The sequence below is a fragment of the Saimiri boliviensis genome, chromosome 20 (assembly GCF_048565385.1).
Source record: "Saimiri boliviensis isolate mSaiBol1 chromosome 20, mSaiBol1.pri, whole genome shotgun sequence".
Lineage (NCBI taxonomy): Eukaryota > Metazoa > Chordata > Mammalia > Primates > Cebidae > Saimiri > Saimiri boliviensis.
This window is the reverse complement of record NC_133468.1, coordinates 38,039,967-38,058,561: the sequence shown is the minus strand read 5'-3', so window position 1 is coordinate 38,058,561 and position 18,595 is coordinate 38,039,967. Positions and strand designations below refer to the sequence as shown.

General features: G+C 39.8%; 1 protein-coding gene across 3 annotated transcripts in view; it reads right to left on the bottom strand.

Annotated features, from left to right (window-relative positions):
• The window catches only part of AUTS2 (activator of transcription and developmental regulator AUTS2), a 1,213,422-nt gene that overhangs the window by 892,784 nt on the left and 302,043 nt on the right, over positions 1 to 18,595 (bottom strand). For all 3 annotated transcript variants that reach the window (XM_074390595.1, XM_039460391.2, XM_039460392.2), the window contains exon 2: positions 3,229 to 3,441. In XM_074390595.1, the coding sequence (XP_074246696.1) occupies positions 3,229 to 3,441 (213 nt within the window). The remainder of the gene's footprint in view (positions 1 to 3,228; positions 3,442 to 18,595) is intronic.

The following is an 18,595-nucleotide window of genomic DNA, read 5'->3' as shown; positions in this document are numbered from 1 at the left end:
CATCTAACCCCTCTCCTTTAAATGTCTTCATATCACATGAAAACAAAATTTTAAAGAAAAAAAAAAACATTAAAAATAAATAAATGTCTTCACAGAGCATGTAAGTTACAGACTAACTCCAAAACAGCATTCCCTTCAGACCTACAGACTCTTGTTACATACCTCTACAACACTGTATTTGTGTTATTCATAAATTTAAAGAACTATGGAAACCAGAGGGAGGAGCCTAAGAAACATTCAAGTCCAAATCCTTCATTTTCCAGATAAGCAGTTACCAAACAGTGATTTGTTTGGGATTTCATAACAGACCAAGTGATTCTAAGAATATTAAAAATGAAAAGTTTTATGGCCTTATTTCCATTATCATCTTCTGCATTCCTTTTTTTTTTTCTTTTGAGACAGCCTTGCTCTGTCGCCAGGTTGGAGTGCAGTGGTATGAGCTTAGCTCACTGCAATCTCCGCCTCCAGAGTTCAAGAAATGCTCCTGCATCAATCAGCCTCCCAAGTAGCTGGGACTACAGGTGCACGCCACCACACCCAGCTAATTTTTGTATTTGTTAGTAGAGATGGGGTTTCACTGTGTTGGCCAGGATGTTCTCAATCTCTTGACCTCATGATCTGCCCACCTGCCTCCCAAAGTGCTGGGATTACAGGTGTGAGCCACCATGCCCGGCCACTGCATTCCTTCTTAATAGAAATATAACATTTGATTGGATAGTATATTTTGGCATCAACGCTTAAGATAAAATACTCCTTGGTTTTAGAAGTTTTACATAGGGCCAAAGATACAATTCATGCTTTCCTTCTCCATGATTCATTAAAAGTCAAAATACTTGCTTTTCACATATGTTAACTAAAACAAAGATAGTTTTAATTTCAAATACCATTAGTACCAGAAAGTTGGCCATGAAATCCAAAAGCTACTCAAATTTAAGATGCATAAGCCCTAGCCTTCTTTTTCAATTATAAAACTCTGTCACCAGAGGACCTTGAAAGTCTTAAAAAGTAGAAAGAAGTAGAAAAAATAATTTTGAGGACACGTAATAGAAAAGTCAGATCATGTCTAGAAGAAAGAGATTCAAGGATGAGGATCCACAGCTTGGTGTTAACTCAGCAAGAAGCCCTCCTTCTTACCCTGCTGGGAGGGAAGGTGTAGGGTAGGGGGTGTGGTTACATTGAAATCTCTCTGCACTTGAGATTAATTACTTTTCTCAAGTATCTCACACAGAGGAGCATGAGTTAGGAGTCGCAAATACCACAGGAACATCACCTTTCATAGAACGTAGCCTTTCCTCCCTGTCTCCAGCTCCCTATCAAGAAAAAAATTAATGAAACTTCATGCAAATATAAAAAAACAGAGCAAGCCATGGAACCAGAGAGATCTGGGTCTAAATCTTGGCTCCTTCCCTCATTTCCAAGGCCTCAGACAGGTCACTTCATCTCTTTGAGCCCTAGTTGTTAAGAAACCATGATATTACCTACTAGGCAGTGTTGTTGTACAAATTACAGGTTATACTATAAAAATGCCCTCACTGAATGCAGCATGGAATGCGTTAGATAAACACTAATAATTACTATTATAACTCCAGTCTGGCATTTCAGGACACAAGTGTAGCTTTAGAAACACTGTGCTGGTTGTCAGATTTAGGGCATTACCTTGGAAGCCTTCTGGGTCCATCTGAAACCCATCACCCCAGATGTTTTATCAGGGTTATTTTCTTCACTACGTATGAGACAGAATCCTGACACCAAACTGTCCACTGCATCTGACTTTCAATCTTCCCAATCTTTTAACTTAACACCATCACCCAAATACAGTCTTGATTGTTTTTAAGAGTGACTTCCAACCAGGCTGACTGTGTTCAAATAGGAAATTTCCTAAAACTACAAATTTCATCAGGTCCTAAAGACTGACCAGAAATAGGGCTGGGCGCAGTGGCTCAAGCCTGTAATCCCAGCACTTTGGGAGGCCGAGGCGGGTGGATCACAAGGTCAAGAGATCGAGACCATTCTGGTCAACATGGTGAAACCCCGTCTCTACTAAAAATACAAAAAGTTAGCTGGGCATGGCGGTGCGTGCCTGTAATCCCAGCTACTGGGGAGGCTAAGGCAGAAGAATTGCCTGAACCCAGGAGGTGGAGGTTGCGGTGAGCCGAGATCGCACCATTGCACTCCCGCCTGGGGAACAAGAGCGAAACTCCGTTTCAAAAAAAAAAAAAAAAAAAGAGTGACCAGAAATTTGGGTTTAGTAGCACTCACTGTATGATTCTAAAGATCTGTCAGGTTTGGGAACCACTGTTTTATTTGATCCCAGATCTCCCTGTCTCTGCAGAGAAACATCTGCAAACCAAAAATTACCTGTTCCACTTCTAATTAGCAGCACCTGCTCTGTAAACCACAATACCTTACTCTGCTTTCTTCAGTGATAGTCAATCCTACGCAATGGTCCTGCCAAAAATAAATAAAACACACCCAGGACACAGGCACTAAAGCCTCTGGATTTGTGCTGAAAAACTGCTATAGACAACTTCATATCTCATTATTAATCCATCTCATGTGGGGATTTCCACAGGCAGAAAGGCTCCCCAAATGCCAAGAGCTATACTTTCCTGTGGATCATTGAAAACTAATTATTAACAGGCCAGTAAGCCTAACTATCAGATGTTTATACAATCAACAGATCACAAAGACAGTCTTGAATTATACCTATAGAGAACAACTAAGACACCAAAAGGCAAATTCATTTCTTTGCCATTGCTCTCCCAGATGCCACAATACCTGAGCTTCCCCAGAAAATATAAATCTAAGCAAGGCACTTCTCACACTCCGGCAATCATTTTAGCACCTCAGAAGCATGAGATGCACAATGTATGTGACAAAATCCACCTGTTCCATTTGTCCTAATTGCAAAGATCTCTCCCCTACAAGCCAGTCCATCTTGACAACTATTAAGATGAGTCTGCCCTCAATACCAGTAACACTAGCATCAAGCTTTGTTAAACAGAGCACATCTGACTGAAAGGACACCATGCTGAAGTTTCAAATCCTCATAAAAAGCACTAAGATTGGGTTTTAAATTCTCTTAAAAGTATACACAAAGCTTTGTGTGACAACCACTTCAGCATCCCACCAAGGATATCTTCACCTGTTAGGAAGAACCACAGAGGAGGAAGTACCTAAGGAAGAGATTTTGCAGCCACAGGAAAGAGCGAACCCAAGCTTCCTCACCTGTCTGAGTGCCTTCGGCATTTTCTTTCTCTTCCCAAGATGCTGGCAGAGATTGCGGTCATTTTCTCGATCTGAGCTGTAGTGGTGTGGGTGGCTGAGTCTGCTCTTCTTTGAATGAAAGGACAAGCCATTGGTAAGTGCTTCTCTTTTCTTCTTGGTCAGGGGCGTCTGGCGTTTCTCCACACGTTCCTGAGGCTTAAGTGCTACATCTTTCTGTAGAAAAGAAGACAGGGAAAGGGAAGTGGTGGTTACAAAGGTATCTAGGGTCATGCCCCAAATATAGGCTAAATATTAAAGAGTGTTACTACAAAGTGGGAGGGGGATAGGAAAGTGGGATATGAGAAGACCTAAAACTAAGAAACATGGCTCTCAATTTTCCTGAATCCTTAATGCCATCACGAATATATATATATATATATATATATATATATATATATATATATCCTTTCTTTTTTTTTTTTGAGACCGAGTTTCGCCCTTGTTACCCAGGCTGGAGTGCAATGGCGCGATCTTGGCTCACCGCAACCTCCGCCTCCTGGGCTCAGGCAATTCTCCTGCCTCAGCCTCCTGAGTAGCTGGGATTACAGGCACGCGCCACCATGCCCAGCTAATTTTTTGCACCTTTAGTAGAGACGGGGTTTCATCATGTTGACCAGGATGGTCTCGATCTCTTGACCTCGTGATCCACCCACCTCGGCCTCCCAAAGTGCTGGGATTACAGGCTTGAGCCACCGCGCCCGGCCTATATATATCCTTTCTATTCTTACTGGGCAGAAAACTAAAATAAACAAAACACAAGTATATGCATTGAAAATTATTTCACTGCTGCCTGGGATAATAGCTTTCTGTTTCGTTTGGTGCTGGGTCCAGCACACAATGACATTCCCCCAGGAAGCTCAATGCACTCATTTACCAAGTTGGTACATCAATTATGTTTCAGAAAATGAGCACTAAGTGCATGCTCAATTCAAAAGAAATAGCCCCCGACTCAATTTATCAGGTCCAGGTGGATGTGAACCAGCAAACTGTCTATTCATATGATTAAAATGTTTCCTTAATGCATTACATTTTTACCACACGTTCCTCTAAGCATCCTTTATTTCCATTTTCTTTTCAAAATGTAACAACAATATTATCACCAAGATCAACAGCAACTTTTTTTTTTATTCTTGTGTGTGGCTGGGGATGCAGAGGTGGGTAGGAAATGAGAAATCAATGTCCTTGACTGGGGAACTGCATCTGTAGAAACTATAGGTGAGCATTTCAGGTCACATGACCTGATAGAGAGTTCTGTGCCTAGAGGAAGCTCAGTACACACCAAGGCTGCAAAAGACCTTGGCTTTTAGTGTCCAGGCACTGACATTATTCATTAGGAGACGTGGAGTAAGTTACTGCAACTCTGAGACCATGCGCAAAATGGGCTCTCAGAACATCAAACAAACCACATACATGCAAATGTCCTCTGACATGTGAGAAATGATGCCCACACTAAGCAATAAAATGAAAATGTTTTGGCACTCTGTTATTAAAAACTAGGGGATCTAATCCTCTTAACACAGAAAGTCCTCCTTCATGAAGCCTCACCACAGTTTCTCAGTTTCTGCAGTTCTAAATGCACTTTTAAAAAAATTTTTAATTTCTAGGGTACATAGTAGGCCTATATACTTATGTCTTACATGAGATGTTTTGATACAAGCATGCAATGTGTAATAATCATATCAGGGTAAATGGGATATCCATTACCTCAAACATGTATCCTTTGTATTGCAAACAATCCAATTATATTCTTTCAGTTATTTTTAAACGAACAATTAAATTATTTTTTACTATCTAAATGTACATTTAAAAATAAAACCAAAATAAAAATTTCCTTTTACTCATTTCTCCTCAAAATACCGCTCTCTTTTCTGCCTTCCACATCCACTTTTCTCAAGGTAACTGCTTCCCAGTATCCAGTACTCCCAACTTTACATGCATGGTGCTCCCTGACATCTCTCCCTAAATCAGCCAGGTCTATTAGTTTGAGGCTTTGAGACTTTTATGATCTGAATGTTTGTGTCTCCTCCAATTATTATTATATATGTTTTTGAGACAGAGATTCACTCTCGTTGCGCAGGCTGGAGTACAATGGCATGACCTCAGCTCACTGCAACCTCTGCCTCCCGGGTTCAAGCAATTCTCCTCCCTCAGCCTCCTGAGTAGCTGGCCTTTGCATAAGCTGTTTTCTCTGTTCAGCCTTTCAGATCTAGATCAAATATATATAGACACCTGCCACCACACCCAGCTAATTTTTTTTGTATTTTTAGTAGAAATAGGCTTTCACCATGGTGATCAGGCTAGTCTCGATCTCCTGACCTCAGATGATCCACTGCCTTGGCCTCCCAAAGTGCTGGGATTACAGGCATGAGCCACCACACCCAACTTTCCCCAAAATTTGTATGTTGAAATCCTTCCTAATCCCCATTTAGAAGATGGGAGCTGATTGGATCATGAGCGTTTTGAAGGGGGTTAGTGACCTTATAAAGGGGCTAAGGGAGTGTGTTTGCCCCTTCACCATGTGAGAACAGGCACCATGCATAAGGAACAAGCTCTCACCAGACACAGAATCTGCTGGTGCCTTAACCTTAAGACTTCCCAGCCTCCAGAACTGTGAGAAATAAAAGTTTTTGTTCATAAGCTACCCAGTTTATTACATTTTGCTACAGCAACCTGGACAAACTAAGGCAAGCCTTTAAACTGATTTGCCTTGGCCTCAAAAGGCCTCCCTTACACACTCTTCCCTTTTCTAGCTCAACAACTCTTAGCAGTGTTGCCCACTCAGGGAGACCCTTCCTATAATGCAAACCACTCTGTTCTCAGGCCTTCACTGATTCAACAAATATGTTTTCTCTGCCCAGTATATGCCAAGTCAAAACAGCACTGACCTATATTTAGGACAGTGGAAGGAAAGGTCACCACTCTCATAGAGCCTAGAATTTACAGGACAAATACTAATCAAATCACAAAAACATATTATTGCAAACTGAATTAACAGTGCTATAGGATAGGCTGAGGGTGCTAACACTAAGGGAAATGATCTAGTCCAGAGTAGAGGGTCAGAGCTGATAAAATGACTGCCATATGACCTAGATATGAAACGCTGAACAGAGAGAACAGCTTGTGCAAAGGCCTTGAGGCAGCTGGGTGCATAATCTCTTGAAAGAATGTGAAAGAGGGCAGGGAATAAGTAGTTCATCTCAGTAACCCCAGTGCTTCACATAAGTGCTTCACATAAGCCAGGTAAATAGTAGGTGGTCAATATATTGGTCAATAAATACATAAATCAAGGAGTCAACCAGTTAAAACATCCAAACCTATGAAGCACAATACTGATTTTTAAATAGCCTAAGCTGCCTCTAATATACAGTGCAGCAAGCTAGAAAAGGTGATAGAAGAAGGAAACCAAGAAATCTAGCACGCAGTGCTGGTATACACAAAGGATCACAGCAAACAGCAAGAAATCCCAGAAAAGGGGAAAGGCCTTACACTTAGAGCAGGAGGATATCAAAGATAACACTCTTCAAAGCAAGTAAGTGTCTTTTGGTCTAACATCTGGCTGCTACCACTATAGACGATTAACCCTCTGCCATCAGAGAGGTAGCTCTCCTGAGGCAATGAGAATGTGGTGAAAAGTGTTTTAGGGGACAAGTAGGGATCAAAGCAAGCACACATGGCCACTAATTTCACAGCCTAGACCTTGCATGCTATGCCTAACACATAGTAAATATTCAATGAATGGCTGCTGAATTGAATTCCTGTATCCAGTGTCCCCAACCTCAGTTAGCTATGCCAAGCATCTGCTCAGCTCAAAAATGTTCTCTGTTTAGTCTCATATTTAACCAAAATAGCTGCCATAAAAAGACACTCAGGAATAATGGCAACACTAGCAGAAGGAACCAGGTGAGTTCCATCATGAGCTGCTTCTATATAATGTGATTAAATTGTACCACTTCTAAGTGTAATATAAAAACTCCCCACAGGGTAAAAAAAAAACTCCTTTGTCACACAACCCACCTACTGCCCTGCATCATATGCATGTAGAGTATCAGATTAATAAACAAATGATACGTAATAATGTATCCACTATGCTTTTAAAAAAACCATGCCATTCTCTTTGGAGACCAAATCTTTCATACTGAAGGTGCTTCCAAAGTATATTGAAAATTACGTGCAATTCCATACAAATGTGAATTAATATTTATGAGAGAATGTTATAATTTTTTCCAAATCCATTTTATTTTCATGTAGCATATTAATCAAGGAATTCTCACTGCACTGCAGAATAGCTATGCAGAGCAAATGGACCCCATGCCGTGACATTAGCTTGTAAGAGATCTGCTGAAGTCTTAGCAGCAGTAGTACAATCATCTTAACTCCAATTAATATTGAGATTTTCCACTCTGGGGGAGGGAAGAAGAGAGAGAGAATCAAAGTGTGTCTAGAGGTGGTGGCTTAAGAAGTGAGAGGAAATGAAGAGTCCATAAAAACTTTCTATTATGTAAGAGGTTTATATTTTCAAAGACTAGAGATTATCTTTATTTTTTTCAAAGATAAATCTTTATTTATAAATTACTATACAGACATTTTGGTACAAATCCTGAATAAACCAGACCACTGTTTGTTCATTCCCTTTACAAATATGTACTGACTGCTTACTATGTATAAAGTAAAATAATCATTTGATTTTTTTCATTGACTGCCTTGGGGGAAAATGAAAATAATTATTCATTATAAGCATTAAGAATCAAAAATAAAGATTAATCATAAACTAATCATCTTATCAACATTCACAAGAGTTGTGTACATGGCTACATGCATGTGTAAGTGTGTATATACATCTACCCATCAATACTTTCCTTTACCACCAAACAACCAGTAGCACTAATTTAAGAATTTCCTCAAAGAAACCTGGGCAATCTCTAGTATTGCTATAATACGGGGAGGAAAATTATCTGGTATATAAAATAACTTTTGGGGATCAATTAATGTCAATTTTCAAAGGCCTGTTGATTCATTCATCTACCAGGATCTAGGCTAGTGGGTCACAAAAGAAACTGTCCATCAGTACTACCTGCAGAGTTTTTTGAAAATAAGATGACTGTACCCCATATTCTGCAAAGAAAGCATTAGCAAATGAATAGAGAAGAGTGGTTGAATATGCCACCCGGAAACATGCTACTTAGGTCTAAGGATTATTTTAAACTAAAAGCACTTGAAAAACAACAGAAGAAAAGAAACATTCTCACAAGAAAGACCTGATATGAGAGAAAACTCCCGTGTGAAAGATGATCTCCCTATAGTAGGAAAGAAGAAATGTTCTCGTTTCCAGAGATGGGGTGTCCAGACAGAAAAATCCCTACCAATGGATCTTATCAAATTCACTCTTACCTTTCTTTAGCCTCACCACTTATTTTAGTTACTTTTCTACAACTGCCACTCTGTTCAACCTACTAAATAAGTATTTAAGATTTGCCACTTCTTTGGCTCTTCATTTTCCTATGGGGGCTCCCTTATGCATGTAAAAATCTATATGCTTTTCTTCTGTTTATCTACTTACATCACTTTAAGACTCAGGCTCAGCCAGAGACCCTAACAGGGTAAAGATTAAAAACTGCCTCCCGTACACAAGCACTAGGAGAGAAAGGCAGGAGGGCAGAAGAATAAGAAAGAAATCTGGAAAAAGATGCGTTAAGGCATTCATTTGACAATCATAGAAGAAGCAGGAAAGAAAGCAGGAAAGCTAGGGAGCCACCAACAGGAGGCTGGCCGAGAGTAAAAAGATTTAGATATACTGGCTAGAAATAGAGGGGGTAAGTGTATAAGCCATGCACAACAGATGTGAATAGGTTTTGAGAATAGTTGAAATTATGTGATTTTTAGGTCACTGGCAATGGAGGGCAGGGTCACAGCAGCACATAAGTAGAGAGGCTCAGAGACCGACAAAGGCAATTTCCTTCAACACCCAACCTTCTTCAAAATAGGCGATCTTGCTCTTGACTTTCCCTTCTCCCAAATTACAGTCTTTCACCAAAGGCCTCCTCGCCACTCTTGAATTTCAAAATGAGATGGTTCAGTGTTGTGCAAACTAAGGGAGAGTAACAAATTGCAGATGAAACACTATGTAGGCTGCAGGGCTCCATTTGCTGATTACAGATAAAGCCAGAGACAATAGAAAATGAGGCACAATTTGTCTGCCTTGCATGAAGTGGGTTATAGAAAGTCTGCATCTGATTTTTCCAAGCAAACTAACCTGAGGGCAGTCCATCGCTTACAAAGCATTTGTGGTATATGTGTCTGCATGTGCCCGTATGCGTGTATATGTGTAAGAGGGGCTTGCAATTTAAACAGAACCTCTTTTGTTAGTTATCTGATCTTACGACCTTAAAGAAAATAACAAAGAAGTCAGGAGAAAAAGAAAAAAGTGCTTTGCCTGTCCCCATCAAATGACATAATGAGCGTGTGCTGTCATTTCGATCTGTCAAGTCAAAATGGTTTATTGTGTACCATTTGTACTTGTTTTTGAATGGTCTTACAAACACTGAGTCTTCCAATAATGAGTCTCCAGTGATAAGAAATGAAAAATTAGAAAACTACAAACTCTACATAGATATGTTCACATTAGTCACACTTTGGACTTTTGAGCAAATGGACTTTATTAACAGATTTTCAGAGCCAAAACTTTTAGAAAGTAGAGAAGACTACTATGCATAGGAATTTAAAAAGCACCCAGGATGGCATTCAAACATTAATCCCTAAGGTTCACATCTTCTAAAAACAAATTTCAAAATACCTACTATGTGCATACATGTTGCCATCTGTTGGAAATGTCTGAGAAAGAATTCCTAAATTCAGGCTGCTTATCCAGGGAAACAGGAAAATCAATGAACTATTATAGTAAAGTAGGTTAGAGGAGCAAGTCAGGTGCTGTGTACTGCCATCTTTCACACCACATTAAAACTGCATCACTGTACTGGCATAAAGATAGAAGAACAAATCAAAGGAACAGAATAATAGTCCAGAAAGAGACCCACACATAAATCAACAACTGATTTTCAGGTAAAAGGTATTCTACAGAGAAATAAGTCTTTCAAACAAATGGTGATAGAATAGGTACTCATGTGCAAAATTAATTTTCATCCATAATTGAATATAAACAGAAAAAAAACTAACACAAACTTTATTATAAACCTAAATGTAAAACCTAAAACCATAAAACTTCTAAAAGAAAACTCACATAATCTTGTGTTAGGCTAAGATTTCTTAGGTATGATACCAAAGGCATAATCCATAAAAGAATAAATTGATAAATTATACTTCACCAATAATTAAAATTTTGTTCTTCAAAAGGCACTGTTGAGAAAACAAAGTGACCATTCTTTAAGTTACCAGGTGAGTAAAAAAATACATAAATAGACAAGCCACAGAATGAAAAAAATACTTTAAAAATGTACATCTGATGACGATTTTTGTATACAGAATATATTAATATAATAAATTATCAGGCCAGGTGCAGTGGTTCACACCTGTAATCCCAGCACTTTGGGAGGTGGAGGAGGGTAGATTGGGTAGACTGCCTGAGGTTAGGAGTTCAAGACCAGAGTGGCCAACATGACAAAACCCCATCTCAACTAAAATACAAAAAGTTAGCAAGGCATGGTGGTATGTGACTGTAGTCCCAGCTACTCGGGAGGCTGAGTAGGAGAACTGCTTGAACCCAGGAGGCAGAGGTTGCAATAAGCTGAGATTGCACCACTGCACACCAGCCTGGGCAACAGACTGAGACTCCATTAAAAAAAAAAAAAAAATTTTTAAATCCCAAAACTAAAAAAGGAAACAAGCCAATTTTTTAAATAGACAAAAGATTCAAACAAATACTTTGCTAAAGAAGATATCTGTCTGGGAAGTAAAGGAATCTAGAAGAAGATTCTTAACATCAGTAGTCATTAGGGAAACAGAACTGAAAACCACAATGAGATACCACTACATACACATAACACGGCTGAAATAAAAAAGAATGACCCTACCAAGAGTGGGCAAGGATGCAGAGGACACTCATACATATAATACTGTTAAGAATATGAAATAGTACAACCACTTTGGAAGACAGTTTGGTGGTTTCTTTAAAAGTTCTGAGTACACCAACCATATGATCCAACCATTCTACTCCTAGGTATTTGCCCAAGAGATATTAAAGTACATGTCTAGGTAAAGAGCCACAGATGAATGCTGTTTGCAGATGTGCAATGCTTCTAAAACTGCAAACAACCCAAATGTACATCAATAGGTGATGGGACAAACAAACTGTGGTTTTAACTATTCAATAGAATACTACTCAGCAATAAAAAGAGATAACCTCCTGGGACAGGTGACATGAATACAGCTCAAAATAAGTATGCCAAGTGAAAGAAATCAGACAGAAAATATTATATTCTTTATGATTCCATTTATATAAAATCCTCGGAAATATGAACTAATTGATAGCATTAGCAAATAGGCTAGCGGGTTCCCGGGAGATATAGGGAAAAGGGATTATAAATGGACATAAGGAAACTTTTAAGGTGATGAACAGGTTCACTGTCTGGAGTGCAGCAATACTTTCATGGGTATATACACATGTCAAAACTCATTAAATTGTACATTGTTTGTACAGTTTACTGGAACGTAAATTATACCTCAACAAAGCTGGTTTTTAAAAAACAGAAGCGCTTGCCATCATGCACAACTGGCATAAAAATCATTCCTAATTACTAGATTATATTCCGTGTCCATTAAAAAAAAAAAAACTCATATTTTTGCATCCTAAAACCAAGGGATGACCACAGTCTGGGAGGACTGGCTTTAGGCCATAATGTAGCCATGAAATTTCCACTGTAGACAACTCAGTTGTAAATACGGATGTCTTAGACTGAGGAACAGTGCTTGGCCTTCACATCACTTTCAGTGACAAGGTATTGTTTCTTTTTTTTTCTTCACTTTTTTTTTTTTTTTTTTTTTTGAGACAGAGTGTTGCTCTTGTTACCCAGGCTGGAGTGCAATGGCACGATCTTGGCTCACCGCAACCTCCACCTCCTGGGTTCAGGCAATTCTCCTGCCTCAGCCTCCTGAGTAGCTGGGACTACAGGCATGCGCCACCATGCCCAGCTAATTTTTTGTATTTTTAGTAGAGACAGGGTTTCACCACGTTGACCAGGATGGTCTCGATCTCTCGACCTCGTGATCCACCCACCTCGGCCTCCCAAAGTCCTGGGATTACAGGCTTGAGCCACCGCGCCTGGCCTTTTTTCTTCACTTTTAATCACCAGTTTCCAGTTATTATTCAGAGGCTAACCCTTTGTAAAGTTTTCTTATCTTTCTATCTGGTAGCCTGATTACTGTTTGGCCACATCCCCTCCTCTCATGAGCAGGTTAGCTAATAAGCAAAGAAAGAAAACATAAATAAATGTTACTGTTCCTAAAGGCAAAAGAATTGAGGCAGTTTATTAAAACATACTTAATGTACATAATGATACACATATGGAAACTAAATAAAGATAAGAGGGACAAGGTTTAAAAAAACAGATCAAGGCCAGGTGTGGTGTCTAAGGTCTGTAATCTCAGCCCTTTGGGAGGCCAAGGTGGGTGGATCACGAGGTCAAGAGTTCAAGACCAGCCTGGCCAACATTATGAAATGCTGTCTCTACTAAAAATACAAAAATTAGCTGGGAATGGTGGTGGGTTCCTGTAATCACAGTTACTCGGGAGGCTGAGGCAGGAGAATCGTTTGAACCCGAGAGGCAGAGGTTGCAGTGAGCTGAGATCCAGCCTTTGCACTCCAGCCTGGGCGATGGGGCAAGACTCTGTATCAAAAAAAAAAAAAAATCGGGTATAGATAAATTCAATATATAAAAGACACCGGTCAATGGTGCAGTGCCACTGTCAAAGGTGAGAAGAGAAGAAAACAAAAAGAACACAAAGCCAGACACTGAGAAGCTCTTCTAAACTCAGCTATGGGCTGAGGTCACATCTACCAGTTTAAGTGAGATTTTTGCACACTCTGTGAATTGAAAACATCCCAGCAGTCTCCCATTCCCATAGATAATTGAGAGTTGGCTGCTGTTAGACCTTAACACCCTCAAAGTGGTTGAGTCCCTGGCAACCAGATGCTATTGCGTAGAACAGTTTAGGCTCTCAGCCCTGAAGGATTCCTAAAATTGGATTACAGTCCCTCCAGATAATCTGAGAAATACAGCATGACGAAAAGGAAACCTTAAAAAAATACTAACTCCTCCATAACAACAACATTCTGAAAACTGAGCACAGCATGACTGAGGCAGAAAATCTTATCAGTGAGGGCTTAAGGGCAGTAATGTACACAGAGGGCGAGTCCAAAAACGCAAAAAGAACCACACAACGGAAGATAATATAATGGCAGCCAGAAGAGAAATTGAGCACCATATAATTCTCAGGCCTCTCCAAGGACAGAAGCCTGGTTTGCTAACTGAAGAAGGGCAAGCAGAACACTCAAATTCCTATGGCTTCTTCTCCCACTCAAATCTAATCCACTAAAGCAACATATACACACATTTGAGAGGCTGTATAATTCTAATAATACTTGCTTTAATTAACCATTATTCTTTTTACATGTAGTATGTTCTTTTTTATAAGATCTGACCAGACATTTTTCCAAAGAAGACATACAAATAGCCAACAAGTACAAGAAAATGTGCTGAACATCATTAGTCATCTGGGATATGCAAATCAAAACTGCAATGAGATGTCATCTTGCACCTGCTAGGATGGGTACCAAAAAGACAAGAGGTACTTGTCAGTGGGGGTGTGGAAAAATGGGAACCACTGCACACTGTTGGTGGCAATGTAAACCGAAACAACCATTATTCGTTTTTTGACCAGGCATTATATGCAAAAGGTAGGAAAAGAATTAATGAACTTATTACTACATTGCATCAAAATATTGGTAACTGGGTCTTCCTGGTAATGCTCAGAATGACCTCCATAAGGATGAAGGCTACGACTTCATCATGCCAGAATTCCTAGCAGAGAACAGAGAAGAGGGCACACAGAACCTGTTTATAAAAGAATAAATTAGTCCCAGCTACTTGGGAGGCTTTGGCTAGAAAATTGCTTGAGCCCAGGAGTTCAAGAATCCTAAGCAACAAAGCAAGACCCCATCTCTAAAAACAAAAACTTAAAAAAGAATGAACTTGGTGAAATTAGGATGCCCTGAATGTCCTCTCATTCCGAACCTGTTCCGCCATGCTATGGATTGTACTACTCCATCTCTCTTCCCCTCTCAGACTTTCATCCAAGACTTTCAAACACATTATCTAATTATTTCTGTTATAGTTTATTTGTCCCCTCCAAACCTCATGTTGAAATATCCCCAATGGCTGGGTGCAGTGGCTCATGCCTGTAATCCTAATAGTTTAGGAGGCTGAGGCAGGTAGATTGCCTGAGCTCAGGAGTTCAAGAACATCCTGGGCAACACGGTGAAACTCCGTTTCTATGAAAACACAAAAATTTAGCTGGGTGTGGTGGCATAGTCCCAGCTAATCCAGAGACTGAGGCAGGAGAATCGGCTGAATCTGGGAGGCAAAGATTGCAGTGAGCTGAGCCCATGCCACTGCACTCCAGCCTGGGTGACAGAATAAGACTCTTTCTCCAAAAAAAATAAAAATAAAAATTAAAAATCCACAATGTTGGAGGTGGGGCCTAAGAGGAGCTATTTGGGTCATGGGATTAGATCCTCTATGTATAGATTAATGCCCTCCTTCATGTCTAACTCTAATAGAACGAAGAAAGGTTCTCACTCTTACTAGTTCCCACAAGAGTTGGTTGTTTAAAAAGCTGGCTACTTCCCCCTCATCCTCTTGCTTCCTCTCTCATCATGTGATCTCTGCACATACTGGCTCCCCTTTGCCATCCATCATGAGTGGAAGCAGCAGGAGGACTGCACCAGAAGCCAAGAAGATGTCAGCACCATTGTACCATTCTTCTTGTACAGTCTGCAGAATCATGAGTGAAATAAACCTCTTTTCCTGATAAATTACTAGCCTCTGGTATTCCTTTTTCTTGTTTTTATTTTTACTGTTTTGTAGAGACAAGGTCTTGCTGTGTTTCTCAGGTTGGTCTCTAACTCTGGCCTCAGGCTATATCCTCTCACCTTGGCCTCCCCAAGTGTTGAGATTACAGGTATTGAGCCACTGCACCCAGCCCTAAGTATTCCTTTGGAGCAACACAAAAACTTTCTAAGACATATTCCCACAACCACATCCTGAACAAACCATTACTATTCCCCTATATGCTAAAGAGGAGATGAACAGATGCCTATAAATAACATAAATCACCTTATTAAGTCCAAGAGAAGCAATAAATAAATAAAGAGGCTGGTGAAAAATATGTTAGTTTTAAACATCTTTTTTGTGGCTTGATATCAAGGCCAAATTATGATTTACCAGGTCTTAGTACCTCATGCTAGTCACAGAAAAATCAAAAGTAGTTGATTCTATCACACAGTTATTCCAGACAACCCTGATCAGCCAGTGAAAACCTATTCAGATCTTCAAATTGATCCAAATTAGTAATAAAGCACACATTTTCCTTTTCTTCCCTAAAAATGTTTCAATTTCTTCTCTTCCCGAGGTATTCACATAGTATCACACCTTCATTTTAAGTGAACAATGTCTCTAGAAGTATTTAGCAACTAGTTTACTATTGTAGTTACTACAAGTGATACCTGTTAAATGATTAATTCTCTGTCCTGGAGGGAGACCTGAAAAAAAGTATTCTAAGCTTCCCTTCAGCAGCCTTCTCTGAGTTTCTACTAACTTTTTTGTTTTGTTTTGTTTTGTTTTTATGAGACAAAGTCTTGCTCTGTTGTCCAGGTTGGAGTGCAATGGCACAATCTCAGCTCACTGCAACCTCCAACTCCTGAATTCAAGCAATTCTCTTGTCTCAGCCTCCCCTGCAGCTGGGATTACAGGCATATGCCACCAGACACCGGCTAATTTTTTTGTATTTTTTAGTAGAGACGGGGATTCACCATGCTGCTCACAAACTCCTGACCTCAAGTGATCCACCTACCTCAGCCTCCCAAAGTGTTGACATTACAGGCATGAGCCACCACACCCAGCCACAGGAAGACCACCAATAAGTATGTCTAGCTCTGGCTTTTAAGAAATCAAATCTGGCTGTGCACAGTGGTTCACACCTGTAATCCTAATACTTAAGGAGGTCAAGGCAGGTGGATCGGCTTAAGCTCAGGAATTCAAGACCAGCCTGGGAAACACAGTGAGACCCTGTCTCTAGAAAATATATTTTAAATTAGCTGGGTGTGGTGGCGTGTGCCTTTAGTCCCACCTATTCAGGAGGCTGAGGCAGGAGGACTGACTGAGCCTGCAGTAAGCCCTGATCACACTCCTGCATTCTCGCCTCAGTGCCAGAATGAGAACCTGTCACACACACACAAAAAAAGAAGTCAAATCTGCATTAACAGACAGCAGAGAACATCTTGATATTTGACTTTGGTTAAGGTTGGTTGTGTTGTCCCAGAGGCAGGGGTGGTGGCTAGAAGTAAAAAATTACTTCCCAGAGTGGCCCAGTTAGGAAAACAAATTGACATGAAAGGTAGGAAAGAGAGGAACATTCTGTCCATTCAGCAGACAAGAAACAATTTTATGAAAGGCAATTTAATGTTTAGGACTATTTATTCTGTGGCAAAAAAAAAAAAAAAAAAGGAACTTCTGGCAAAATTTGTGTTATGGGGCTCTGAATATAAATGCAGTTTTACACAGCCTATCAGGAAGTATGTATACATGTATGTGAGACAGTCCCTTTATGACTCAAGTTTTTCAAGTAGTTTTGTCATGTTTCTAAAGAACTATGAAATAATTCTGTAACATTTTTTTTTTTTTTAAGATAGAGTCTCAATCTCTCACCCAGGCTGGAGTGCAGCAGCGTGATCTCGGCTCACTGCAACCTCCCCCTCCCAGGTTCAAGAGATTCTCCTGCCTCAGCCTCCTGAGTAACTGGGACTACAGGTGCAAGCCACTGTGCCCGGCTAATATTTTGTATTTTTAGTAGAGATGGGGTTTCACTATGTTAGCCAGGATGGTCTCAATCTCCTGACCTCCTGATCTGCCCACCTTGGCCTTCCAAAGTGCTGGCATTACTGACATGAGCCACCACACCTGGCTAATTATAACTTTCTTACAACTTTCCAGAAACTGTTGTCAACTTCCCATTGAATATGTGCAGGCATTCTTTCTTTTACAGAGCTGTGGCATAGAGAACAAACAAGAACAAGTTCATATATGCCTGTTAGTACACCACAAACAACTGCTACATCGTTTCTCAACCTAATTTTAATTGGCTTCTCAAGGGCAGAAACCAATCTACCTCAATACCCATAAATGTAGGGTCCTCCTCTTAGGTTCCTTCAACCTCTCTATTGTCATGATCTTGGGAGGCTATTTAGGACACAGAAAATGATCAACAGATGTAACATAGAATTCATCAATTCAGTTGAGGATTTGCCTCCTAAGCATGTTTTCCAGCCTTTTAAATATCTCTGTGAGACTTCTCTTATGTAATATATACTCTTCAAGCTCTCTTGTCCTAACTGGGTTTTGATTTGAGAACTAATCATAATCTACTGAAAGGTCAGACCACTTCTGAATATAAAGCAAGGACTAATTTATCTTTTTCATAACCACTAATATCTGCACAACAACTCAGCATTAAAAAAGGTTTATGGTATCTTTTAAAATAATCATCTCGTTGAATTATCTAATAGCTCTCTAAGCAGGTACCATCACTTTTATTTTATACATGAGGAAACTAAGGCTTGGTAAACAAGTGACTTTCCAAAGTGAGACAGTCAGCAACTAGCAACACACCCAGAGTCCCTTGGCTCTCATCCTTCCTCCATTGCCTAACACCATATGATTACAGATTTATTTCTAAGTGCCAAGATTATGGTCTTTTATTGGATGGAAATTTTAAATTAAAATTTACTATTGTCTCATTATAAAAATCCTCCCATGGACCTTCACTTCCCCCTGCCCCTGAAGTGTAATTAGGGAAAGGCTATGCCTCCTAAGTCAATTATTGGAACTCCTTCTGAAAAAAAAAACTGTCAATAAAAATCTGGACAGAAATGAAAGCTTTGGCTTTTCTGCAAAACTGACAACATTCACCATTTTATTGCAGAGGTGAAAAGTGGCAGGGAATGACATCTCTCTGACCTTAAAAAAAAAAATAAGAAGTTGTAAATATACTCCAAACCCTGAATTCCACATGTTCTGTCTATGTGACTCAATAAATACTAATG